General features: G+C 40.4%; 1 protein-coding gene across 1 annotated transcript in view; it reads left to right on the forward strand.

Moving 5' to 3' along the window:
- CDKAL1 (CDK5 regulatory subunit associated protein 1 like 1) overlaps window positions 1-27,102 on the forward strand; it is a 674,860-nt gene that overhangs the window by 147,347 nt on the left and 500,411 nt on the right. The window contains exon 4 of the mRNA XM_049764810.1: window positions 23,015-23,111. Coding sequence (XP_049620767.1) covers window positions 23,015-23,111 — 97 coding nt within the window. The remainder of the gene's footprint in view (window positions 1-23,014; window positions 23,112-27,102) is intronic.

The raw sequence follows: 27,102 nt of genomic DNA on the forward strand, positions 1-27,102 counted from the left end.
CTGATTCGGTCTGTAGGCTGCTGTTGCATGTTATTAGGGGAAAGTGCAGAGGTTGGCGAGTTTTCTGGAGGAAACAAGGTCTCGGTTGGTACCTGAGTGAATGGCAACCAGGCAGATGCCAAAGACCGGCCTGTTCTCCAGAGCACAACACCCAGCCCTAGTGGTGTGTCTTGAAATCTTTCTAAGCAGTGTCAAGACTAAGTTTTGCCTTTACTACTCAAACAGAAGGAAGTCATTGTTGTCTGTGACTGGAACAGCTGATGTTCAAGACTGTTCTTCATATACAGGTGTTGGAGGACATTTCAGAGACTTTCACTCTTTTATCTTCCCAATTCTTGGAATCAGAGCACTCCTAAATGTGTTATTCTTCTCTCCTGTACAAAACACACGTTACATACCTGAAGTCCTTGAGGGAGAGGTGTTGAGTAGAATGAGAGGCTAGGATTGCTTTCCTGATTGAGGGAAACACAGGTAAGAGCCTTCCCCCTCTGACTAGGATGCTAAGCCTGCCCCCCCTCAAGCATTTTGCCCCCTTCTTTCACCTTCACTTCCTTCTTTGAGAGCTGTTTCTTTGTGAGTTTTGGTTGAATTGATTCATCTAGAAGAGAAAAACTAACAAGCAGTTTTTCCTTCTGATAAGCAAGATCACCCTTTTGTCCTGTGCTGTTACTTTATTTTTTCTTTTAAAAACATGCCCCCCCCCTTTAATAATATCTTAACATCTTTCAAATGAAGCCACTCTGTAAGAAGAGCATGTGTAGTGAATGATTTCTACTTCTCGGTGTCCTCCTAGACATAGGTGCTGCATTAGAGGACTTTTTTTCCCCCTCCTGGAATATAATTCTGTTGGATTCTGGAGAAAGTTTGCAAGCTTAACCAAGACTTTTTTTTTTTAATATAAATCTAGGAAAATATGTAGCAAATACTTCTACAGGTAAATGTAGTAAATAATTTTACAGGTAAATTTTAACGAACTAGAATTTCTACAGTGCCTATTGGTATTTCTTATGAACAGTTGGTTGATATTGCCTCTGCTTTTTGATGGGAAAACACCTGGCCATGCCCTGGACTTACATCTAGCTCTGGGCTCAGAGATGCCTCCTGGTGGGGCTCAGGGGACCAAGTGGGGTATCAAGGATCATGCAAATTCACTCTCTTGTACTTTCTCTCATACCCCTGTTGAGAATGTTTTTGGACTAGTGGGATATCATTGTTGGAGAAATTTCTGTTCAAATTCTTTGCTTGCTTTTGACTTAGAATGTTTGAGATTTTGTTATATGCATGAGATCTTTTGTATTCTAAACAGTAAAAATCTTTGTTAAAGGTCATAAAATAAATCTTTTATGACAATTGAGATAGAAAACTTGTGTTCATTTTTTTTATCAGTACAGCTTTTTAAAATATTAACAGAATATGACAAAATGTGGAGCTGAAGTGATAGCAGAGTGGGTAGGGTGCTTGCCTTCACATGGAGACTTGGGTTTGATCCCTAGCATGCCCTTTGGTCCCTTGGGAGCACCGCCAGAAATGACCCCGAAGCACTACTGGATATGGCCCAAAAACCCAACGAAACAAAACAAGACAAGATGAATGAAGGCAAGAAATGAGGGTCTCCAGCGTGACTAGTTCAATTTATATTACTGCCACATGCGAGACTTATTATTTCTTACTTTTTAGCAGGAGGCTATTTTAAAATGTGTTTTGGGGGGGCAGATAAATAGTATAGTTGGTAGGAGTTCTCCTTGAATATGTCCATTCCAAGTTTGATTCGTGGCACCCTATATAGTCTCCCAAACCCTTCCAGGAGTGATTCCTGAGCACAGAACCAGGAGTAAGCCATGAGCTCTGCTGGGTGTAGCCCCCAAACCAATATAAAAATAAATAATAAATACATGTATAGAGTTGAAGAGAAAGTACAGTAGGTAGGACACTTGCCTTGCACACGACCAATCCAGGTTCGATCCCCAAACCCCATATGGTTCCTGAGCCTACAGGAATGATTTCTGAGCTTAATGCCAACGGTTACCCCGAGCTTTGTCAGATGTGGCTCAAACACACACCCAGACACACACACAGAAACACACACACACACATTTGTCAGACTGATTTTAATCATAAGTTGGTGTGCCAAAATTGCTATCTAAAAATTATTACAAAAGCGAGGAAAGTGATTTATAGATTTATAGATTATTAGAAATGTTCCTACTTTGGGGCCAGAGCAATAACACAGCGGGAAGGGATTTGCCTTACATGTAGCTGTCTCATGTTCATTCCCTGGCATCCTCTAGGGTCCGCTGCCAGGAATAATTCCTGAGCATCACCAGATGTGGCCCAAAAAGCAAATTAAAAAAGGTTCTTATCTTTCTCCATCAGTGTCAGTGTCTGCTGACTTATTTTCCTCGGGGATGTGTGCATTGAGTTTGTGCCTTTTGTGATGAAAAGACGATTAAGAAACTTCCTTTTGAAAATATTGGAAAGAAGGAATTTACCATTTTGATGTGTTTATTTCATTCTGTTGGTTTATTTTGGGGACAGACATAATGCAGTGCCAGGGGACCTTGTGTTGCCACGGATGGGCGCAAGACTCCTGCTGACTAAGCCCACATTGCAGCCTTTTGCATTCTCTTCCTGATGCTGTTTCCTGTTTGAGATATGCCCAGACTCTACTATTCTGATCATAATATCTGTTTTTTCTTTTAAAGGTATGCTGAGAAGAATAAAAAAGATACAATAATAAAAAAGATACAATATGACGTTGGATGAAATTTCAGTCACTTGACAGTTATTAAGCCTGTATACAGGGATAGGGTAAATTGAGGTTTAAGCCTATGCGGTTCCTCTAGTTTTGTTGATTTTGTTTATTTCTTGAGTTACACCCAGCTGTTTTCGAGACTTACTCCTGGCTCTGCATGCAGGGATCAGTTTTAAGGGCTCAGGGGACCAAAGGGGAAGCTGAAGATTGAACCTGGATCAGCCAGGTTCAATAAATGATAAATAAATAAATAAATGCTCTCCCTGCTGTATTATCTCCCTGGCCCTAGTTCTCTTCTCTCTGACACGGGAAGAAATTATTTCACTGTTGGCTTTGCTTGAAGTTAGCATGGGGCTAGGGAGGGCTTTTTCAGGAGTGCTCTTTGAATTCAAGATACTAAATTCTTGAGTTGATTACCATATTTTTTCATACCATAAGACACACTTTTATCCCCCAAAAGATGAGGGAACAGATGTGTGTCTTATAGAGCAAATGCCTACTTGATTGCTTGCTGCAACTTATATTTTTATATTAATGAAAAAGTATTTAAAAATATTTTGTTCAATTTTCTGATGTAAAGAAAAAAAGTTAGGAAAATGTGTTTAACCGGCTGTGGACCGGCATACTGTAAATATACTTTGGCCTTGTAGACTGGTTATTCCCAGCCACTGTTTCCTGACGTTTCTTATTTTCCTCCTCTAAAAACTATGGTGTCTTATGCTCAGGTACGTTTTATAGAGCGAAAAATACGGTACGTTGTCTATTGAACCTGGGGGGTTGAGATACAAATTGGAGGATCATCCTCATCGTCATCCTGTCATATGAAGTTGTGAGACTGAAGATCATTCAAGAGAAGCTGAACAGAGAGCCAGCCTGGAAAGCCAGTTGAGGCAGAAGGCACCTGCACTGTTTTGTCTCAGAAGTTAAATGACGGTTTTGTTTCCTGAAGAGGGAGAGAGATCAGCTGGCAAAGTGGTGCAGAGAGATTGAGTTGAGTGAGGACCAAAGATTGACCCACTGCACTTGTGGAGAGGGAGCGGGTGATTGTCCCTGATGAGAAGCTTCAGTGGAGACTTGGTTTTCAAAGAGGAGGAGGTAGCATGTAGCCGGAGCAGATTGCATTTTCTGAGGAGGTTCGTCAGGAAAAGATGTAGTGGAGAAGGAAGCCAGGGAGAGAAGGAAAGTTTGCATTTTTTAAAGGTTTTAATTTTTTGTTTTACATTTGTTTGTTTGTTTGTTTTGGGTTTGGGTCACACATGGCAGGGCTCTGGGGTTACTTCTGGCTCTGTGCTCAGATATCACTCCTGGCAGGCTCCGGGGACTATATGGGATGCCAGGGGCCAGGGATCGAACTTGTGTCTGTCCTGAGTTGGCTGTATGCAAGGCAAATCATCCCCACCCCCCACCCCTCTGCCGTGCTATTTATTGCTTTAGGTCCGGGAGTTTGCATTTTGGTGTTGAAATATGGACTGTGATTGCCTGTTTAGTTTGTGGGTGGTACATCTGCTATGGAGGAAACAGAGCTCGGATGGAAAGAGGGTGCCTGCCAGCTCACTCTGGAGAGCCTCAGAATAGAGTAGGAGAGAGGCTGGAGCCAGCCCAAGGAAGAGGTTTTGGAAGTGGGGACATGGGTGTACAGAGCAGGTAGTTGAAGTAGGTGGTAAGGGGTGAGGACCGGTGAGCAGACCGGTGAGGGAAAATGAATTGTGATTTTGGAAATTGTTGTTGTTATAGTGTTTATTATCGATGCCCATTACATTGAGGAAAGGGGAGAGGGAAGTTTTATTTGGTTTTATATGATCTAAATCAGGAAGACCTAATCCTCTCCCCCGAGTATGTGGAATCTGAAATGTAGAAAGTGTGTGCGTGCATGCTTGTGTGTTTGTGTGTGTGTGTGTGCGTGTGTGCTGAGATTTTTCTTTTTTTTTTTTTGTTTAAGACTCTTTATTTATTTAATTAAAAATATATTCTGGCAGTATTCAAGGGACTATATACACATATGCACTGCCGGTGGTGTCAAACTGGGGCCCGCCCTATGCAAGGCATCTTTCCCTGGTACTGTGTCTCTTGCTTCTCTGGTTCATGTTTGAAACTGAAGCCTCATTTTTCTGGTTTAGTAGGTTATTGATTCCCACACACACATAATTTTCTTTGAGTTACAGGCTTATTCTAGAGACTGCAGGATTTTGATAGGTGGGGTTGAAATATGGACTCTCTAAATGGGAGGTGAAAGAAACGGAATTTATTGCCTGCTCTCTATTATTCTGAGTTTTAAAACCTCAATATTCCTTTCTTTATTACTGATGTACAAATGGCTTTCTAGGGGCCGGGAAGGTGGCGCTAGAGATAAGGTGTCTGCCTTGTAAGCGCTACCAAGGAACGGACCGCGGTTCGATCCCCCGGTGTCCCATATGGTCCCCCCAAGCCAGGGGCGATTTCTGAGCACATAGCCAGGAGTAACGCCTGAGCGTCAAACGGGTGTGGCCCAAAAACCAAAAAAAAAAAAAAACCAAAAAAAAAAAAAAACAAATGGCTTTCTAAAGAAACCAGGATTTACAATGTTAAACTTAAAGATGTTAAAGGGAACTTCCATTTTAGGTTTTCATTTGTCTTCTTTTTTTTTTTTTTTTTTGTGGTTTTTGGGTCACACCCGGCAGTGCTCAGGGGTTATTCCTGGCTCCAGGCTCAGAAATTGCTCCTGGCAGGCACGGGAGGACCATATATGGGACGCCGGGATTCGAACCGATGACCTCCTGCATGAGAGGCAAACGCCTTACCTCCATGCTATCTCTCCAGCCCCTTTCATTTGTCTTCTAATGTCACCTAATTGCAGTTCCCCCATGCCCCATGAGGAAGCTTTCAAATAGTTTGATATCTTTTCACTTATAAAACCTGAGAATTTGGGGGGAAAATTATATATCCCAATGGTGCCCTTGCTGTCATGGTATTTTCTTTTTTTTCTCAATCTGTTGGATTTTGATGGGAAATTCTACCCTCAGATCACAGAAACGAGGGTGGCTGGGTTGACTTTGCTTAACCATTTTCTTTTGTCTATAGGATAAAGTTCCTTCCAACTGCCAGAGGAATTTTATCTTGATGCTAAGTCTTGCTCGAGCCACAATCTACATTTGGGTGTCCAATGTCTCAGATGCTATGGCTGAAAACCCCTTGTTTGTTTGTTTTCATGCATCTAATTTTACTTTGGGGTTGTGGGTCTCACTGGGTGAGGCTCAGGAGGTTAGTGGAAAACCTTTAAAGTCCTAGAGATGCCTGCAGCATACAGGATATGTGCTCTGGACCTTTGCTCCGTGTCTCAGCTGTGTCTCTCGTTTTTCTTGCTCTCAAAAATCTAGGTGGGGTGGCGAGAGAGAGGTGAAAGAGAGAGAGAGACAGAGGCAGAGAGGGACACACACACACACACACACACACACACACACACACACACACACACACGCAGAATGATCTGTATCCTCCAACTTTCCTATTTCATTTGTATAGGTGGGAATTAATTAGCCAAAAGAGCAGGCACCCAGGTTCTGTTTTCTAGAACTTTCTGTGGCAATGAATTCTAAATTATTTGTTCCTCTCAGCTCCCTTTTGCTCTGATGGTCAGAGGACAGTTTAGTTGCCACAAGCCTACCTTGGGGTTTTCCGAGCTATCTGGAAGGAACATCCTGTGTATATATACCTGAGGTTAAAGCCACTTTTCTGTGGTTTCTGAGACATGAAGGAAGGAAAGACTTGGGAGACAGTAGCTGCCTCAGTTTTACTTCTCCTTTTTTAGCTTGTTTCTTGAGGGACTCTGGTAATTTAGTACTAGAGTATTTCTTATTAGGGTACGATTTATAATGAAGTCCTTGGAGCTTCTGTCAAGTTTGAGAAAGAAAAACATGGCTCACCATTCTTGAGACTCCGGTCATACTCCAGACTCACTTCCTGCCTCTATAATCAGGGTCAGTCCACTCTACTGTCTTTTTAGTTTGTTTTGAGGCCCCTCTTACAGTCAGGGTTCACTCCTGGCAATGTTTAGAGTACCCTATGTAGTGCTGGAGATGGAACCCATGTTTGCTGCTTGCTTGGCAAGTGTCTTCCTCGTTGTATGATCTCTCGAACCTTCTCGCCTGTTTCTTACGTTCATCAGTATTTTGTGTTCTCATATGAGTCCCTCACCCAAGTTTTATTCTTCAACAGAACAGTTAAAATTTGCCTTTTATGGGGAAACCTGTTAAGTATTTTCAACCTCTTCATCTCCATCTCTTCATCTTCCATGTCTTCTTGCTTCTCCTTGGCCTGTTGAAGAAGTCTGTTCTTTGGCCTTATAGAAACTGCTGAAAGCAGTTTCTGGGTGCAGAGCTCCATGTTCCTTTTTCCTCTGGCTCCCCCTGAGTCTTCTAGATCACACTAGAGCTCTTTCAGGACTGGAGATCATCTTGTACCCCATGGTGGTTCTTCAGTTTTTGATGCCACCAGGCACTCCCCCCTCCCCCAGTGCCCATTTCATCCTGTCTTTGGGGCTTGCAAAATGGCATCAGTCTATCTCAATCATCTTGCCATAAATTCCTCCTCTTGTGGAATCATTCGGAGAATTCATAGAGAAAGACTGAATAAATTAGAGATTCTCTTGTGTCTTCCATTTTTAAGATAAGGGCTGTTTTCTTACTCTTCAGTAGCTGATTCATACCTGCCCCCAACTTCCATTTATATGATGAGAAATTCTTCAATTAAAATACATCTGGGTGGGGTGATAATTAATATTTATTTTTTAATTTAGACCTCATGAGCAGAATGATTCTTAATCAACAGGACCCGAAGTTCAGTGCAGGGGCCTGAGGGGGTGCGATGCTGCTTCAATCCTGCAGCTCAGAATTCGCCAGGGGTACCCCATGCTGGGATGGACTATGTGGTCCTGGGAATTGAACCTGGGTCCTGGCAATACCAGGACACACACCTTGACCACTGTTCATTGAAGAGCATCTGGTCATGAGCACTTTGGTTTTTGGGTCACACCTGACAGTGCTCAGGGGTTACTCCTGGCTGTCTGCTCAGAAATAGCTCCTGGCAGGCACGGGGGACTATATGGGACACCAGGATTCGAACCAAACACCTTTGGTTTTGAATCAGCTGCTTGCAAGGCAAACGCTGCTGTGCTATCTCTCCGGGCCCATGATGAGCACTTTGTATCTGAGTCCCCATTATCCTTTCTCAGACCAGTAGGCTCACCTGCTCACTGCTTTCTGGGGCTTTTGACATTACTGTGGTGCCCATTAGTAATATTCCTAGTTTCAGTCAGGATAAGTAGAAGTTCCAAGATTACCCTGTGCATTTTCTGTGCAGACCCAGCAACAACCATTTCTTTAAGCAGCTCTGGTTTGTTTTAGTGGGAAATGGCACATCCTGCCCACATCTCGGATTTTTTTTTTGCTTTGGTGCCAGTCTAGACCTTTTCAGTGTTTTGAATGGATGCACACATGTAAATTTTAGCATCAAATATCTCAACTTTATATTACTCTTTCCCTTAAGACCACAGGGTTTTTCACTTAATCTCACAGATATTGCAAATGTGCCACTTTATTTTTTTTCTTCCTCAAGAATCCTAGCCAACTTTTCTCAGTTCTCTTTCCTTTGATTTATTTATGCTTTCTGTGGATTACTTTTTTGGGGGAGTGAGGGGGGGTGCTGGTGCTAGGAATTGAACCAAAAACCTCCTTCAAAGGCTCTACCCCTTTCTCTCTACCTCAACCCCTTAGACTTTCTTTGGTAAAGTCACTTAACTGCTTCATTATTGGTGGAGCTCTGATGATGATAGTTCAAGATAAGGCAAGGCATGTATTCTACTTGAGCTATACTTCAGGCTTCTAGAAAGTTCCTTTTAAAATAGATTGTTCATGGTCTGGAGAGATAGTGGGAAAGGCCCTTGCCTGGTGTGTGCCTAACCTGGGTTCAATCCTGGTGTCCCACATGGACTCCCAGTACCACCAGAGGAGATCCCTCAGCACAAAGCCAGAAGTGAGCCCAGAGCACTACTGAGAGAGACCCCCCCCTTAAAATTTTTTTAGTATCTCTTTTTAATATTATTAGGGAGTTCTTTCTACCAGTGCTCAAGGCCCAGGGATTATTCCTAGCAATATTTGGTCAGGTGCAATTGGTCTGAGGCCACTAGGATTCTACTTGAGGGAGGGGTTGGTTTATGGTATCAGGGATTGAACTTGAGGCTGTGGATATGCTGGGCATATACTTCATATACTTCAGCCCTTTAATCTATTTTCCCAGTCCCTAAATGTTACTTCTATTTCTCTCATAGATTTTCTCCAATTTGGAAATAACACATGTGAACATGCATAGATATTTACATGGTGTGTATATATATGTACATATATATATATATCTGTTTATATAAATGTCTGTGGGACTTGGGGAGCACAGCGGCATGTGCTTTTTCCTATTGGCCCCATAGTATTCTGCTGGGGCTCAACTCTGAGAATAGCCTTTGCCTTCTAAATGGACTTAGACTACAGAATCAACTCAAATGCCTGCTTCAGGGGATTATCAAATCAGGCACTTCGAAGGCAGCCTCTGTGCTTCCTGTGCTAACTTGTTCCTCCACAATGATTTTTTTTCCTGTGGTAATTCTGAGTAGAATTACCTCCGAGTAGACCTCCTTGCAGGTCCCGTCATTTTTGTCTCTAGTGTTGTCTGAAGTATTTTAAATATTATTTATGTGACCATGACAGTCTTGTGTGTATTAAAATCAAGATAAAAATGTCACCTCTGGGCCCGGAGAGATAGCACAGCGGCGTTTGCCTTGCAAGCAGCCGATCCAGGACCAAAGGTGGTTGGTTCGAATCCCGGTGTCCCATATGGTCCCCCGTGCCTGCCAGGAGCTATTTCTGAGCAGACAGCCAGGAGTAACCCCTGAGCACCGCTGGGTGTGGCCCAAAAACCAAAAAAAAAAAAAAAAAAAAAAAAAAAAAAAAAAATGTCACCTCTTACTTATCCTGAGATTTACATAAGACCCCAGCATTTGAACAGTTCCCATCTCTATGCTTGTGTGTCCACTCATCTTTGTACATTAGTAAAATATGCAATTACTTAAAGGGCCAATTAATTGATTAATTTTGGTCGAATTCAGAGAAGGGTATCCAGAGGGAAATGGAGCTTTTTAAAATTACCCGTGGATGTCAGCTAGCTTTAATAATTAAAAAAAGCATCCCAAGAATGACATGCTTTGTTTATACAGTGAGAGTGAAATGGAAAATTAATGGGAACTTGAAGCATACCATGTAGTTAGTTAAAGCAGGCTAAATCTTTTCTCTTCTTCCTGAGCACATATAATTTCTGGCTCCAGCTATTTCCTACTTCCTACAGTGTGATTGTTGAATAACTATTGGTTAATGCTATAATCCTATTGTTGAGTAGGAGAGGACATTTTTCCTTACCCCCCTCTGGGTTCTTCTGTTGCCGGTCAAGTTATCAAATTCATATCACATAGATTAATCGGAGAAAGAAAATTTGATTAAAAAGTATGGGGAATGCACTTAGACATGGAATTCTAAAGATGATGAGACCAACAGAGGCTTCAAGAAAATACCAGGGATAGGTAGGTGGGGGAGGGTTCACATGACAAAGACCAGCTGTTTGACGCTCAGCTGTACTTAGAATGGAGGGGCCGGAGAGTTAGCATGGAGGTAAGGCGTCTGCCTTCCATGCAGAAGGATGGTGGTTCGAATCCTAGCATCCCATATGGTTCCCTGAGCCTGCCAGGAGCGATTTCTGAGTATAGAGCCAGGAGAACTCCTGAGCGCTGCCAGGTGTGACCCCAAAACCAAAACCAAAAAGAAAAAAAAAAAGAAAATTCTATGGAGGGGCTGGAGTGGTGGTGTAGCAGTAGGGCGTTTGCCTTGCATGCAGATGACCTAGGACAGACTGAGGTTCCATCCCCCAGCGTCCAATATGGTCCCCCAAGCCAGGAGCGATTTCTGAGTGCATAGCCAGGAGCAACCCCTGAGAATCACGGGGTATGGCCTAAAAGCCCAAAAAAAATAAAAATAAAAACAAATTCTACGGATAGACTTTATTTTTTTAATGTAGAGATGTTTATTTCTAGTAATAACCCTAGTCCTGTTCTTGCTCCTTCCTTTCAAATCAGAAGGTGGGTTTTTATTTGTTTTATTTTTATTTTTTGGACCACACCCCAAAGTGTTTAGGGCTTACTCTTGGCTTTGTACTCAGGGATCTCTCCTGGCAGTGCTTGGAAGACCAGATCAGGGGCCAGGGTTTGAAACTAGGCCTACTTGTGTACGAAACAAGCATCTTACCTGCTGTACCTTCATTCTCTCTCTCTGTCTCTGTCTTTCTCTGTCTCTGTCTCTATCTCTTTGCTCTCTGCCTTTCTCTGTCTCTGTCTCTCTCAGGGCTTATTTCTGGCTCTGTGCTCGGATCACTGCTGTCGTGTTGGGCATTGAACCCAGGAGGGCTGTGTGCGAGCAAGTGCCTTACCCACTGCTTGCTTGAACCCAAATCGAACATTTCAAAAAGTACTTTAAGGAATTGTCAACTTTTCTTGTGAACCTGTAAGGCGTCCATTTGGTCTCAGTTTGAAACAACCCATATGCCAGAGAAGGATGGATATCATTAGGAAGTATGTTCTGGCTGTTTTGGGTGCCCTGTCTTCTTTCCAGGTATACGTAGCCTTTCTGCCGCAGCTGTTCCTCGTGTTGGTAGTAGACCTAAATGTAGAAAAGACTCTCTCAAAGTGTCCTGTTACTTTGATATGGCTTCAGCAGAGTCTGTCGCTCCCTTTTCTCAGACTCTGTCAAGCTTTAATTTCATTTTTTTTTAGATAAACAGTGGTGATTATGAAGAAACTGCTTTTGAATTCTGTATTATTGGGTCTGTGGAAATCCTGTTCATGGCCAAACATGAATATTACTCACTTGGTTTGATGGCTTGACTTGGCCAGTGTCAGTGATGTTGGAATTGCCACCAGTCGTTGTCTGACGGTCTGTCTTCCACTGGCACCCTCATCCATGAATCTATTTTGTTCATTTCTGCTGTAAGGCTGTTTTTACACAGACCCAAGGGCAGAGCCTTTTCACTGGAATCACTTGGCTTTCAAAAACTAGAAGAGTGGCCCTAATATTTGTTTGTGATCAGCTGGTTGTTTGCTTCTGAAAAATTAATGTTTCATTTTTTTAGGGGGTCTGATAAAATGACAAATGGCAGTGCATAAGGCCCTGGCTTCAACTCTCTGGAAACTGGTGGTGCTCGGCCACTTTGCAGGTAGCCTTGGCAAACCCTGAGATCCAATCAGTGTACCTCACCCCTCATTGGTTTTCTCTGTACAGTTGAAAAAAAAAACAAAACATCTTGCTATTGTGATAAAATACCTTTCTGGTTTGAGATCAGTTTGGTTTTAACCAGTAGCTATATCGTTCTTCTGAAGATGGTGTGGAAATGGAAGGTTTTTATGGGAGGATTGATAAAGGGGGCAAAAGAGAGTTGGTGGGGGCTGGGGAGGACATTTGAAATATTAAAAATAAATCTTCAGCATATGTTCTTTTAAGCTTATAAGCATTGGTATGATAATATTGTATAAATTCATAATTTGATTTTAGAGGGAAAAATCTCTTGAGGCATTGACACAAAATTCAAATTCATGTGAGTAGTGTTATCACCAATTAAATCAGGCTTCTGTGATTGGAGTGTATATATATTTGATACTGAAAATGCTCTCTGCTTCACGAGGACTTATTAAAATTTAAAAGTTGCAGACACGGATATAAATTACAAGCCTTTGTTAATGACTGATCTTAGTGTTATTTCGTAGCATTAATATTCTTTTCATTTATTAAATTTCAGGTCTTTATTTTTAATAGATGGAGTTCTGTCAAACCCTGTTCTGTGGACTGGGGTCCAAGGATATTTTCTGATAGTGCTCATCAGTCCCAAACATTACACTCCATCTGTCTTAAGAACAGTACAGGGGCTGGAGAGATATAGTATAGAAGGTAACAAGAACATTGCCTTGCTTTATGCTGACCTGTATGATCCACATAGATAAGAGAATCCTCTGAGCACTCCCAGATAGGCCCCCTCCACTGCAAATATATATATTTTATATATAAATTTGGTACAATAGTTTATTCTGAATTAGGTAGGATTTTTTTCTTTTCTCTTTTTTCTTTTTCTTTTCTTTTTTTTTTGCTCCCACCTGGTGGTGCTCAGGGTTTACCCAGGATTGTGCACTCAGGTATCACCCTGATAGAGCTCAGGGGGATCTTTTGTGTTGCCAGGTTTGAACCCCGGCCGGCCACATGTAAGGTACATTCCATTCTGCCGTACTCTCTCTCGCCCTAAAATGAGATGTTATAAAAAGAACTGAACCTTATAGACTGGTATTTCCTGTCTCTATCTTCTCTGATGCAACTTCTTCATCATGCAGGAAGAAAAGAGTTTGAGCTTGTTGAAGTCCTACTCCATGTCTTTCAAGAACCTTAGTTCTTCTTTTGCCTCTGTTGTGTAGGCATGTATTGTATATCAGCCAGACATAGAACCCTCACCCGTTCTTGTCTTTCTTTCTTCGGTACTAATGACTCTTGCCTGCCCTTTTCTGACTTATTGTTAATAACAAGCCCTTTCCACTTTCCCACAAGAAGTTATCATTTACATTAATATTTCCTGGGGAGATTTTTGAAAAAGATATCTAAAGCTTTTTTTTGGGGGGGGGGTGTTTAGAAATTTTCTTGGGGTAACTTGTTTAAAGCAAGTATTTTATTCAGATCATAAAACTCACTCTCAGTTCTAAATTAGAACTGGGTTTCCTGGAACTGGAGAGAGAGCACAGAGGTAGGGCATTTGTCTTGCAAGTGCCCAGGACCAATGGTTGTTGGAATCCTGGCATTCCATATAGTGCCAGCCATCTCCTCCCCCCGCCCCCCCGCCAGGAGGGATTTCTGAGCAGAGAGCCAGAGTAACCCCTGAGTGCTTCCAGGTGTGGCCCCAAAACAAAACAAAATTAAAAAGGAACTGGGTGTCCCTTCAGTTCCTCCAGAGTTTTTGGGTCCTATGATGGAGTTAGAAATAAGTTGAAATCTTATTTTTCCTTCAGAACTTTGATTCTCTTGAATTCCACTTTCAGTTGAAACTCAGAATTGTGAATTTCTCAAATCTGCCTCCCCCCCCCCAATTATATAACGATTCATGTCGTCATTTAATTTATTCCATCTTGGTGAATGTGATAATGAGATTATGTACAACAGGACGTGTAAATTGGACGGTGAATCGAAGGACTTTAACAGCTGATAAAGTGGCTTTTTCCTTGAGTTTCTTTATTAAGGTTTTCTGATACACTTCGGAATTTTCTTTCTTTTACTCTCCTGTCTTTTTTCTCTTTCCTCTGTTGAAGAATATTTACTGCCTTATAGTGTTCACTAAGAATAGAAGATTAAGATATGGTTTTTATGGGGAAGGGAATTCATTTTAGATGGTGGAGGATGCCTGGGATTGAACCCGTTTTGGTTGCATGCAAAGCAACACCCTATCCACTGTACTATCATTGTGGCCCTGGCTTTTTTTTTTTCTTTTTCTTTTTTTGGTTTTTGGGCCACACCCGGCATTGCTCAGGGGTTACTCCTGGCTGTCTGCTCAGAAATAGCTCTTGGCAGGCACGGGGGACCATATGGGACACCGAGATTTGAACCAACCACCTTTGGTCCTGGATCGGCTGCTTGCAAGACAGATGCTGCTGTGCTATCTCTCCGGGCCCTGGCTTTTTTCTTTTATGGGGATTTTCTCCGCAGTAGGAACATATGTATCATATATTTGATGTTAATTTATTTTTTAATCCTTTTTAAAGAAGAATCATGTTACTTCCTCTAACTCAACAAGAAGGAAATGGTTTATTGAGATGACTAATGCTTCTTAAGTGCAGTTTTAGGTGGCGTGAGATGTCATACATACAGTGCTTTGACTTTTATGTGTCTCTCTAAATCTTACTTTTCCTTGGATCTGAACATTCCAAAAATGCCACTGAACCATACACTTCTCAATGTAGAGGAGGACAAAGGCTTCTTCAGAGAAATACTCAGGTTCTATAAGTAGAGCGTGGGAATGAAACTTTCAAAGATAACAGAGTAATAAGGGGAATCTCTTAGATTTAACCACGTAAGTACTCAACAAGAAATGCTATATAAGGGGCTGGAGAGATAGCATGGAGGTAAGGCATTTGCCTTTCATGCAGAAGGTCATCGGTTCAAATCCTGGCATCCCATATGGTCCCCCATGCCTGCCAGGAGCAATTTCTGAGCATGGAGCCAGGAGTAACCCTTGAGCACTGCCGGGTGTGACCCAAAAACCAAAAAAAAAAAAAAAAAAAAAAAAAAAAAAAAAAAAAAGAAAAAGAAAAAAGAAATGCTATATAAGGAGGTGATTAGAATTTGGTGATTATGTACCATCTTCACAAAAGACATAAAGAATAAGGAAGAATTTAGACAAGGAATAGGGTTTGGGGCTTTTGGAAGGGAGTTTTTGGCCTTTTCAGCTACATCTCTATTCCTCTAGAAGCCTGAAGCCTGTAAGCACACATCATACATATAATAGGCATAGAACATTTCTGAATTTGGCAAAAAGTATATAGAATGCAATTTCTGATTTTCCAGAAAGCTGTACAGATTCCTTGAATGACAAGAAATTGTGACAATAGATTAAATTAGAAAAGAAACCACATAAAAAATAACAACTGATAGAAGAATCAATATATCCATATACATATATGACTTATGAGATTATTAATAAATCATTAAGGGCCCACATGGCCTTATGCATGTTGTTTGACCTGACTTAGGACATCATAACTAAGTAGAGGGCATTGATGGATGGACTGCCAGTACTTTGTTTTTGACTTTGGGCAAACTGTTATTACTCTTTTTTATTAATATCTTCATTTAAACATCTTGATTACAAATATGATTGTGATTAGGTTTCAGTCATGTAAAGAACACCCCCCTTCACCAGTGCAATGTTCCCACCACCAATGTCCCAAATCTCCCTCCATCCCACCCCATCCGCACCTGTACTCTAGACAGTCTTTTCAGTTCCCTCATTTATTCACATGGTTATAGTAGTTCTCAGTGTAGTTATTACTATAACTGCACTCACCACTTTTTGTGGTGAGCTTCTTGAAGTGATCTGGAAGTTCCAGCCCTCCTCTCATTGTCTCTGAGGATTGTTGTAAAAGTGACTTTTATTTTTCTTAAAACCCATAGATGAGTGTGACTATTCTGTGTCTATCTCTCTCCCTCTGACTTATTTTACTCAGCATGATAGATTCCATGTACATCCATGTATAGGAAAATTTCATGACTTCATCTCTCCTGACGGCTGCATAATATTCCATTGTGTATATGTACCACAGTTTCTTTAGCCATTCATCTGTTGAAGGGCATCTTGGTTGTTTCCAGAGCCTGGCTATTGTGAATAGTGCTGCAATAAATATAGGTGTGAGGAAGGGATTTTTGTATTGTATTCTTGTGTTCCTAGGGTATATCCCTGGAGTGGAATAGCTGGGTAGAATGGGAGCTCAATTTTCAGTTCTTTGAGGAATCTCCATATCACTTTCCATAGAAGTTGGACTAGATGGCATTCCCACACCTGAATAATCAGAACAAACATAGATTCAAAATCAAAGGCTGGAGGAATATCATCCAAGCAAACAATACCCTTAAAAAGGCTGGGGTGGCCATATTAATATCTGATGATACTAACTTTATACTCAGAAAAGTGGTAAGGGACAAAGATGGACACTTTGTACTAATCAAGGGATATATTAAACATGTATGCACCCAATGAGAGACCAGCAAACTATCTAATACAATTATTGACAAATCTGAAAGAAGATATCAATAATAACACAATAATTGTGGGAGACCTCAACACGGCCCTGTCAACACTTGATAGATCAACCAGACTGAAACCCTATAAAAACATACTAGCCCTGAAAAGAGAAATAGAAGAAAGAGGACTAGTAGATATATATAGGACACTCCACCCAAAAAAACCTGGATACACATTCTTCTCCAATGTACATGGGTCATTCTCCAGGATAGACCACATATTGACATATTATTACAAAGTGTCCATCTTTGTCCCTTATCACTTTTTTATAATACATTTTTATATTTTATATGTATAACAATATTCATATATTGTTTATATATGTTGATTTGCATTTGGCAAGCAATTAGCATAAAGGTTTTTAATTCTAAAGGTTTTTATTATTACAGTTTAGATACTATGTCTAAATAGAATTAATGTTGATAGTTTTAACGGAAAGATGCCAACTTCATTCCTTAAATATTTTGCTTATGGGCCACACTCTGTGATGCTCAGGGGTTACTCCTAGCTTTACACTCAGTAATTATTCCTGGTGGGCTGGGGGACCATCTGGGTGGCCAGGGATCAAACTTGAGTTGGTTCCATGCAAGGCAAGCACTGTACCCGCTGTTCTTTTTCTCTAGCCCTGAAAAAAAAAGATATTTTAAAAGTCTTTTCTTTATCACTCATGTTAATGACACAAATACATATGTGTCTCTTTTATAAATGTTTAGGAATTTTTTTATTTTATTGAGTCAACATCACAGATAGTTTTTTTATTTTAATGAACACTTCAAGGCTCTCTTAGAATTAAAGCATGAAAAGTCATAGTTGTGAGATTTTTTAAGTTATTCACATGAACATTCCTATTTTGAAGACTAGATCTAAAGATATATATATGTGTGTGTGTGTGTGTGTGTGTGTGTGTGTGTGTGTGTGTGTGTGCGCTGGCTAAGTTTTTGTTGTTGTTGGTTTCTTTGGTGGGGAGGGCACACTTGGTAGTGCTCAGGGTTAAATCCCAACTCTGTGTCAGGGATCACTCCTGGTAATAACTGGTGGTAGGCATTGAAAGCAGGTTACCTGTATATAAGCCAAGTGCCCTACCTGCTGTACTGTTTGATGTAGTCCCTGCAGTATAATTTCTAAGGAAAAAAAAGTCAGACTATTATTAACCTGAACAAGATGCACTAAGCCAAAAACAACAGGGTGGAAGAAGCAAATGTTTAGAACAAGAATATTCTGGAAAGTTGCATCAAACGTTGCTCTTTCGGGATCTGGGAGTGGGTTCAAAGGAGGGGGAGTACCTTCTTTGCATGCTGGCCTAAGATTCTGGGCCAGAAATAATTTTCAAACTCCTCTGGTTTTAGAGCTCCAGAATAAAGCAACAAATCATTTACTTTTCTATTGAGTCATTTGTAGCATGGCATTAATAATCCAAATGGAGCTATGACTTTTTGTTTGTTTGTTTTGGGGCCACACCTGGCAGCACTCAGGGGTTACTTCTGACTCTGTGATCAGAAATTACTCCTGACAGGCACAGGGGACCATATGGGATGTTGGGGATAGAACCTAGGCTGGCCACATGCAAGGCAAAAGCCCTCTCTTCTGTGCTATTGTTTTGGCCCCATGGGGCTATGACTTTTGGCTTATGTTTCAGGTCTCATTTACTCTGTCTAGACCCTTAACACCAAAGTCACAGAAAGCACGAGCTAATGTCTTAATCACACATCTTCATTTTGACCTCTTCCTCTGAATTTCCTTCTATTCTGCCCATTTCCTTAAATTCAGCCCTGCCCTTGATCTGATCTTGTGTGTCTTTATAACTTCACTGAAGCATTTGCCTGCTATTCTTGTTCATTTTTGCATATGTTCCCAGCTATATTGCACAAATCATGATGTAATTCTTAACTTGGTGAAACACCATTTAAGTTTTAGTTTTAGCTAGGAATGAGACCTGAGAAGCACAGATGTGGCCTCCACAAAACAGAGCAATATATTCTTCAAGTACTGTTGTTGTTGGTAATGTTGCTTCTTTTTTATTATTTGTGTTAATATTTTTCTCCTGTGGAAATGTTTCTACATGTCTTTAGAACTGTAAAGTTTTCTACTCAATTGGGTTCACTCAATAATACCCTGGAGGACAGCTCTATCTGTTGTCATCAACTGATACTCTGGAATAAATTTCCAAAATCTGCCTGCAGCTTCCTTCCCTGTAAAATGACTTGATGTTCAGGGATTTGAGAAGCATCAATGAAGTCTCAGATTTAGGATTCCCTGTGTGAGTTTTTGCTGTCTATTCCATTATTTTAGCCATTTTTACCCTGCATCCAAATTTTAACCAATACTCTCTTTGTAAACGAAGCAAGAGTAGACTAGTCTCCCGAGGTTTCAGCTGTTTTAAAAAATATTATATACATTTTTTTGAGGGCGATATATGTAATTTCAGTTGCAGGAATCGACTATAATTGTATTTTACTGTTATTTTTTTTGTCTCTTACTAGGCCTAATTTACAAATTAAATTTTATTATAGGTCTGGATGTCTAGCAAAATGCGTGGTCTATATGAGGTTTGGTGCTGTCTGTCATCTTCGGTTTTTTTTTTTTTTAAGCTATATTCCCTATGCTTGTGGGGAGGCAGCTGTCTACTCACACAACTGTTTAAGCATTGTGTATCATTGCTTTTGCACTGAGATGACCAACTTCAATAATTGCACTAGAGATCAGCTTGACGCACCATCTTGCATTTTTAGAATATACTTTTTGTTGGCTCCGGTAGATTTGAATTACTTTTGATGGTGTCTGGGGATTTTTCCCCACAACTCTCTAGCAGGCCAACCTTTCTCTCTGCTGATCTTATTTCTCCTATTTTGGCATGTTCTATATTTTGAATCTGTATGTTTAGATCCTCACAGTCTTTTACTGGGAGTATTGGACTAATTTTCCTGTCTTGTGGTTTTCATTTTATTTTGTATCATGCTACTATAGCCTAGTTTTCAAGTTTGGTGTCATTTCTAGTTCACACTGCCACCCATATTTAGGGGATCTTCCTCACTAAATTCAAGAGAGACTCTTTTTTTTTTTTAAGTAATTTTTATTGCAACCAAAGTGAATTACAATCTTTCACAGTAACAGTAATATTTAAGGTACATGGTGACAATAAATCAGGGCCATTCCCCACCACCAGTGTTGTCCTCCCTCCACCCCTATTCCCAGTATACATCCCATAGCTCCCTCTCTTGCCCTCCCCCCCCAATCTACTAGTGTTAACTGCTCCTTTCTGTGTATGGCTTGTTGTAGATTGGGTATCGATTCTGTTGGCATTGACTTTGGGTTTGGTGTTTGAATCTGATCATTTTTTATTTCCACTCAATGTTCATACGATTGTTTGGTCTTGGTACCCTCCTTTTTTTTTCCTCCTCAATTTATGAGGTAGAACAAGATGATTCATGTTATGTGGTTCTGATGGAAAAAAAAAACAAAAACAAAAAACAAAAATAACAACAATCCTACCCTTTAGTTTCTCACTCCTTCTCTGTCTAGGCTGTAACAATGACCTGAAGCTTTTTAGGCCCCTAATCACCATCTTTTCCTCTTACTTGTCTTCTCTAAACCTTTCCCCAAATGCCATGCAACCCTTTTCTGGCCTTTTCAGTCTGCTCATTTCTTTTCCCTCTGCAATATGTTGTGCAACCATCTTTCTGTCAGAAGACTGTTGTCCTCAGTATTCTGTTGTTGGTTCTCCTTGACTCTACTCCATCACAACTCTTAAGGCTTAGGCCAAGCTGCATATTCTCCTCTTTACCTCATCCTGTCCATTTCTCCAGGGGGCGCCATGTTTCAGTACTTGAGTCGAGTTCTAGGAAGCAGATCTCAAGTCGGGTAGAGCGGTCAATGACCTCACAGGCTGTCTTAGCTGTTTGGCAGTGATTCTAGAGTTCTGGCTAAAATTCTTAAAGAAACCAGATCTTGCTTCCTTGCAGAGATGATTAATGTAAGGGGATTTTTTTAATTGTTTGATAAGGCATTGCACATTTGCTACAAGAAAATGTGATGCAAGGCTGTGCTTGGTACGAATTAAATAAAGCAAGAACAGGTGGCAGAATGAGGCAGTACTTCTCTTGGATACATTGGGCATAGTTGGATTTTACTGTTGCTGATAGCACTTTAATTTTTTTTTTTTTTTTTTTTAGAAAAACAGGTGGAAAAATTATGCCTAAGTACTTATAAACTTGGTTGGAATGAAACACAGATGATGTGAAAAATTGCTTTTATAGTCTGCCTGTTTTTCCCATGTAGTCCCCTCCTCTGGTCCCTGAGGATTTTTTTGTGCCTGTTGACCAGTTTGTGTTGTGTGAATCTCAAAGTTCTGGGCTGCCCTGTTTTGAATTTACAATGGCCTAAGTGCCAATGGACAGATGATTAGACAAAGAAGATGACTGAGGGGTATCTACATATTTCTGTCATCACATAATAGATACTTTTTAGCTGCCAAAATGATCAAATCTCAGGCCGTTTGTAACAGTTTGGTTGGGCCTACTGGTTATTGAATTTAGTAAACTTGGCCAGATACAGAAAAATCAACACCTTGTGATTTTCTTTCTGTGTGGCACATAGCAGAGACAGAAAAAAAGCAATACATTTTTATACTCTGAAGAGTACAAAAAGCATATTAGCCTTATAGTCCATTCTCTTTATGTTTGTCTTAATAATTTTGTATGAAACATAAAACGATAGTAAGGAAATTATTTTAAAGGATATACTTGGGCAAAGGGGAGAAATAGTTTTCGAGGGAAAGCTAATCTGTCTCCCCACTGTGTGTATGTGTCCCCCCCCAAAATTGGCTGCTGCCTACATAATACATATCCTGACTGCCTTCTACGTGAAGAAATCCTAATATGAAAAGCAAATTTGTATTTAATCTAGCATTTATACTTCTTAGAAGTTGTGCTTCTAAGAAACAGATAGTTTAACATACATTTTACATCTCAGTCTTCTTAATCTAGAAATACTTTCAAAAATACTGTAAAGTTTGGCCAGAATGGTAGTATAGGGTGCTTGCCTTGCATATAAATTATTCCACTTCAATCGCCTGCATCCTATAGGGTCTCTTGAGCCTTAGTCCAGAGCCAGGAGTAGGAGTAACCCTGGAGCACAGCTGGGTGTGACCCAAAAGCAGAACACAAACAAAATAAAAAATATAAAATACTTCAAAGCTGTCTGCCTAACATTTTAACCTTAGCACAAAAATATACACACTACAGATATTTTTTCACTATGAATACATATATGCACATACTTGTATATGTTTATTCTGAAGAAATTTATAGCAGGAAAATGGAAATACGATAATCTATGTGTTAAACAATAGTATATACTCACATTGTGGTTAAAACGTTTGAAGTTGAGCTTTAGGGAAAGGCATGAAAAAAAGATATACGATGTATGAGACGGAAATTGTAAAAGAAAATATAACATTTTTACTTATAGTGAACACACACTGACTTGTATGTTAAATGTGCACATCTGAGGGGAGGGTTGAAGAGTGAGCATGAGCGATCTATAGTTGAAGATAACCTCATTGCATGGGTTCCTCTACCTTCTATCTCTTTAACATTCAGTTTTTAAAGCCATATTCTACTAAGCAAAAGAACTAGAAATTGGGCCCGGAGAGATAGCACAGCGGCCTTTGCCTTGCAAGCAGCCGATCCAGGACCTAAGGTGGTTGGTCCAAATCCCGGTGTCCTATATGGTCCCCCATGCCTGCCAGGAGCTATTTCTGAGCAGACAGCTAGGAGTAACCTCTGAGCAACGCCGGGTGTGGCCCAAAAAAACAAAAAAACAAACAAACAAAAAAAAGAACTAGAAATCATTTTAGGCTTTTTTTTTTTTTTTTTGGGCCACACCCGTTTGACACTTAGGGGTTACTCCTGGCTATGTTCTCAGAAATCGCCCCTGGCTTGGGGGGACCATATGGGACACCCGGGGATCGAACCACGGTCCATCCTCTTGCAAGGCAGACACCTAACCTGTAGCGCCACCTTCCCAGCTCCGCATTTTTTTTTTTTTTTTTAATATTTAAAGGAAATCGTTCAAGGGCTCACTAGTTTATCTGGAAAATGTTGTGCTTTAGGAATGACTTATATCCTCGAGAATTCAGTAGAGGTAAAGACTTGTTTGTGTTGATAGCAATGAAAGGTACAGTAACCTCACAGCCTACTCTGGTCTTTCAAATTATAGTTTGGAACTCTGACTGTTATGTTTTCTTGAAGCATAAAATCCTACTTTATGATGATGGGTTTATTACTTGGATAATTTTGTATGTCCCAACGTCATTTTTCATGTTGGTGTTTATGAGGAGCAAAGAGACTCACAACATTTTCTTCAATCTTGCAGAAAAGCTCAAGAGGAGAACAAGAAAATTGTGCTAGCTGGCTGTGTTCCTCAAGCCCAGCCTCGTCAGGATTACCTTAAAGGGCTGAGCATCATTGGGGTAAGCTGACCTCTTGGGAAAAAGAAAAATGTCCTAACAAGGAGTAACTCTACTGTTTCTGTTTCATTTCTCAGTTACTTAACTAATAGCAATGACCCTGATGACTGTCTTACACTATTATCCTGGAAACTTCTTGTGTCAGTTTTTCTCTCAACTCATTATTAAAAATGAAAAGTCAAGTGAAGTTAAAAAAAGGTGTTCTCTTGATATAGCATTATGATTTTCCCACTTCACAAGCACTGACATTTCTCAAGATATAGATTCTTGTTTGTTTAGAGTCTTCATAATGTTCCTCGCCCCCAACTTCAGTTCTAACAGCACCCCTATTTCTACAGAAGTTTTCTCTTACCATGCCCTGCTGTGCTCAGTGACCTGCCATTTGTGCTTCATTTTTCCACAGAATTGTGGTTTGGGGATTAGCTTGTCTGAGTTTTTGGGAGTAAAGCCCACCTTCCTACTTCATTTCTTTACCTCAAGCTGACATCTTGCTTTGTACTCTTTCTGTGTTTCTCCATCTTCTCCTAGGATGCCTCACACACAGGCACCAGTATGTGCTACTACCTGATGGAGCGAAAGCATCTCAGCTTGTTGTTTGTGCCTGTCAGCCTGGTGTCTCTCTACTATGTCTGTTCTTCTTTGTGGCCATCACTACTTAAATACAAATTGGTTGACATCCAGCCAGAAGTTGTTGACCAGATTGGTGGAGCTCCATATAAAGTCATACTTAGATATGTGCAGGAGTGATCTTTTAAAAAAGGGCTTCTGAGGCCAAGAGATAGTCCAGGTGTTATGGTGCTTGTCTTGTTCAAGGCCAGCCCCAGTTTGATCCCTAGCACTGCCTATGAGCTCCTGATTACTACCAGGAATAGTCCCTGAGCATTTGCAGGTATGCTGTCCCACCATATGAAGACAGTAAAAATAACTTTTGGGGATGGGTTTAGAGAACCTGGAGATCATCCTAGGGATACTCAGGCCAGTTATGAGGGCCCCAGCATAGAGTGCATGGACATAGCTATAGTAGAGTCTACCCCAGGGGTATTAGTGGGGCCCATCTAGTGCTGTGGCTTGATCTCAGGACTCCCATGTTCCAAGCAAGCACTCCAGCCCTTTGAGTGAGCTCCCTGCCCACACCATGGTCTTTTCTAATAAAATAGTCTATATAAACATATTATAAATGAATAGGAAAAACACAGCTATAATTGATACCTCAGTTGCTAACTATTGGGGTTTTCCTTACTTGAGTTTGCTCAAGTTTGGCAAGATTGTTTCCTGTGTTTGGAGAATAATAAACTGGTTTTTCTGCTTGAAGCCCTTGTCTCTCTCGCAAATTTAATAATCTCAGAACAAATATTCTCATGTTAAACAAGCAAAACCTGAATGTCTGGGAACTTTAGTTTGTTTTCCCCACTCGTCTGTTTACATTTTGAGTTTTCTTGGTTTAAGGAATGAAAAGAATATGGACTTCTGAGTTATCTTTTCATGTCAGACTTACTTTCTCCATAAACATAATCCTGCTGTGTTAGGGAAATAGGAAACTCGTTAGAATTCTGTTTTTAAGATGGAATGTGTAAAAACTTGAGAGTCATCTGTAATTTCATCGTAAGGAATTAGGTTACATATATATGTATTCATTCCTTACTGTATATAATTGAAGGCTCCTAACTGTGTCCATTATGGATGTTTTCTTGAACTCCCTGCTGGCAGTAAAGAGTCTAGTATGATAGGATTGGGGAAAGTCTTAAGATTATGTAAGATTATGTGAGCTAATGTGGAAGATTTTAAGGGATGGTAAAAAACCCATGGCTGTGCTGAACAAACATTGTATAAATAAACATCCTTCCCTTCACCAACTTTTTGTTTTGTGACCTAGCCTCATTTTATTATTATATCTTCAACACAGTCACATTCTTTTTTTCCTTCATTGCATTCTGGCCAGATACCACTCAGGCAACAGTCTAGATATCTGTAAAGCACATTGTCTCTTAATGCATGGAGCTAACATTCTAGCCAAAAATATTAGTAAGTTAAATTAGTAAGTGAAATAAGTCCAGGTATTGATAAAGACTGAAATGGCATGGTAGAATGGCAGATTCTTTTAGAACAGGTGGTGCAGAGCTATAGATATCATAGAGGAAACATGTTAAACAGAAATACTGTGTTCCCAATTCTCAACTGATAGGAAACAATGCTGAACATTAAGCTCTTGTGTGTGTGTGTGTGTGTGTGTGTGTGTGTGTGTGTGTGTGTGTGTGTGTGTAAGAGTATGTCAGAAGGCATGGAAGGGTAAAAGTCTTGAGTAGACCCATATTGGGAATACTGATGGAAAAGCAGCCCCAATGGCGCTAGAGTGCGGATCGTAGGGGTAATCCAGCGGAGAGGAGGCTGAAGACAGCCTGAAGTCTCCTGGGCCAAGTTTAGATTTGAAAGTGCGGATAAGTGAACCATGGAAGGTTCAAAACTGTCGTAACTATACCTACTTCATAAACTTCTAAAATATTTCAGTTTATATCTTTTTTAGGTGTGGTAGGGTGATCTGATGAAAATGAACACCATGTAAGTGAAGAGTTAGGGTCAGAGGCACCATAGAGAATAAAGCAAGGCAAAAGATCTTAAAGGAGAATGTTTTGGGGATGTTTATGCCAAACCAGTATGGTTGGTTAATGAGAGCCAGTGGGGGAGGTAGAGAGGAGCCATATTTGATGGTTCTTTTTGAGTTTTTGGGACACACCGGTGATGCTCAAGGGTACTCCTGGCTATGTACTCAGAAATCACTCATGGCTTGGCAGATGCTGGGATTCGAAACACTGTCCATCCTGGTTTGGCTGTGTGCATGGCAAATGCCTTACCGCTGTGCTATTGCTCGGGCTCCACCATGGTTCTTTTATATTAGTAGAAGAAATGTATGTATGTGTATGTGTCTATTAGTTTATTTTTAATAAAGTCTTTTTATTAAAAGCATCGTGATTTACAAAATTATTCATAGTTGAGTTTTAGACATACAATATTTCAGCACCAATCCTAAACCTCCCACCAACAGTGTTCCCAGTGTCCATCTGATGCCACCACCCCCTGCTCCAACCTGCCATCGCGACAGGCCTCTTTTTAAGTTTGGTTGTTAAAATTTGGAGCTCATGATTTTCTTGTTGCTGACTCTCTGCAGCTTAAGATTTGTTTTTTAATTGAGTACCACTTTTTTTTTTAACCGTGGGCAAAGTGAATTACAAATCTTTTACAGTAATATTTAAGGCACATAGTAGTAATGAATGTGGGGAATTCCCACCACCAGTGTTGTCCTCCCACCACTCCTGTTCCCAGCATGCATCCCTCTTTCCCCTCCTCTACCCCATGTAATGCTAGTGCAACTGTTTCCCCCATTTGAGTACCACTTCTAAGGTGAAATAAGTTCAGCTTACACGAGAACTCTGAGAGAACACTTATAAAAGTTGTAAAAATATAAACTAGACCCACAAACTACAAGTATGTGAAGTCATTAAAGTAGATAGAAGCAGCTTCTGGAAGGCTGTCAAGAAAAACTGGTCACCGAGAGTGTGTGACCCTTCCATTTTGAAGTGTCTGGTCCAAGTTTAAGACACGTTCAACTCTTAGAACTAAATCTCGAGTTGAAAGCATCCTCACGACCTTAAATAATACTGGGAGATTTTGCTTTATAACTAAAGCAACTGAAAATTTTAGGTAGTACTTCAGTAATTGGAGAACTAGGAAGGAATGGTGATGGGAAAGCCATACAATTTTAAAAATATATAAACTATGTCTAAATATTGTACTGACCCCGAAAATATACATGCACAGGTCAGTTAGAAGTCATTCTAGATAGTCACAGGAGAAATTTAAACTTCTACCCCCAAAACAGATTTTTGTTGTATGAGTTCAAGTCAGTTAAAATCTGAAAATAAAGAAAAGCAACTTTTCCCCTCCCAGGAATTAAATAGAATGCAGAGCGAGAGGGAGACTCAGAATAAGATATATAAAA

Source organism: Suncus etruscus, chromosome 18, assembly GCF_024139225.1.
Source record: "Suncus etruscus isolate mSunEtr1 chromosome 18, mSunEtr1.pri.cur, whole genome shotgun sequence".
In the NCBI taxonomy this organism is placed as follows: Eukaryota; Metazoa; Chordata; class Mammalia; order Eulipotyphla; family Soricidae; genus Suncus; species Suncus etruscus.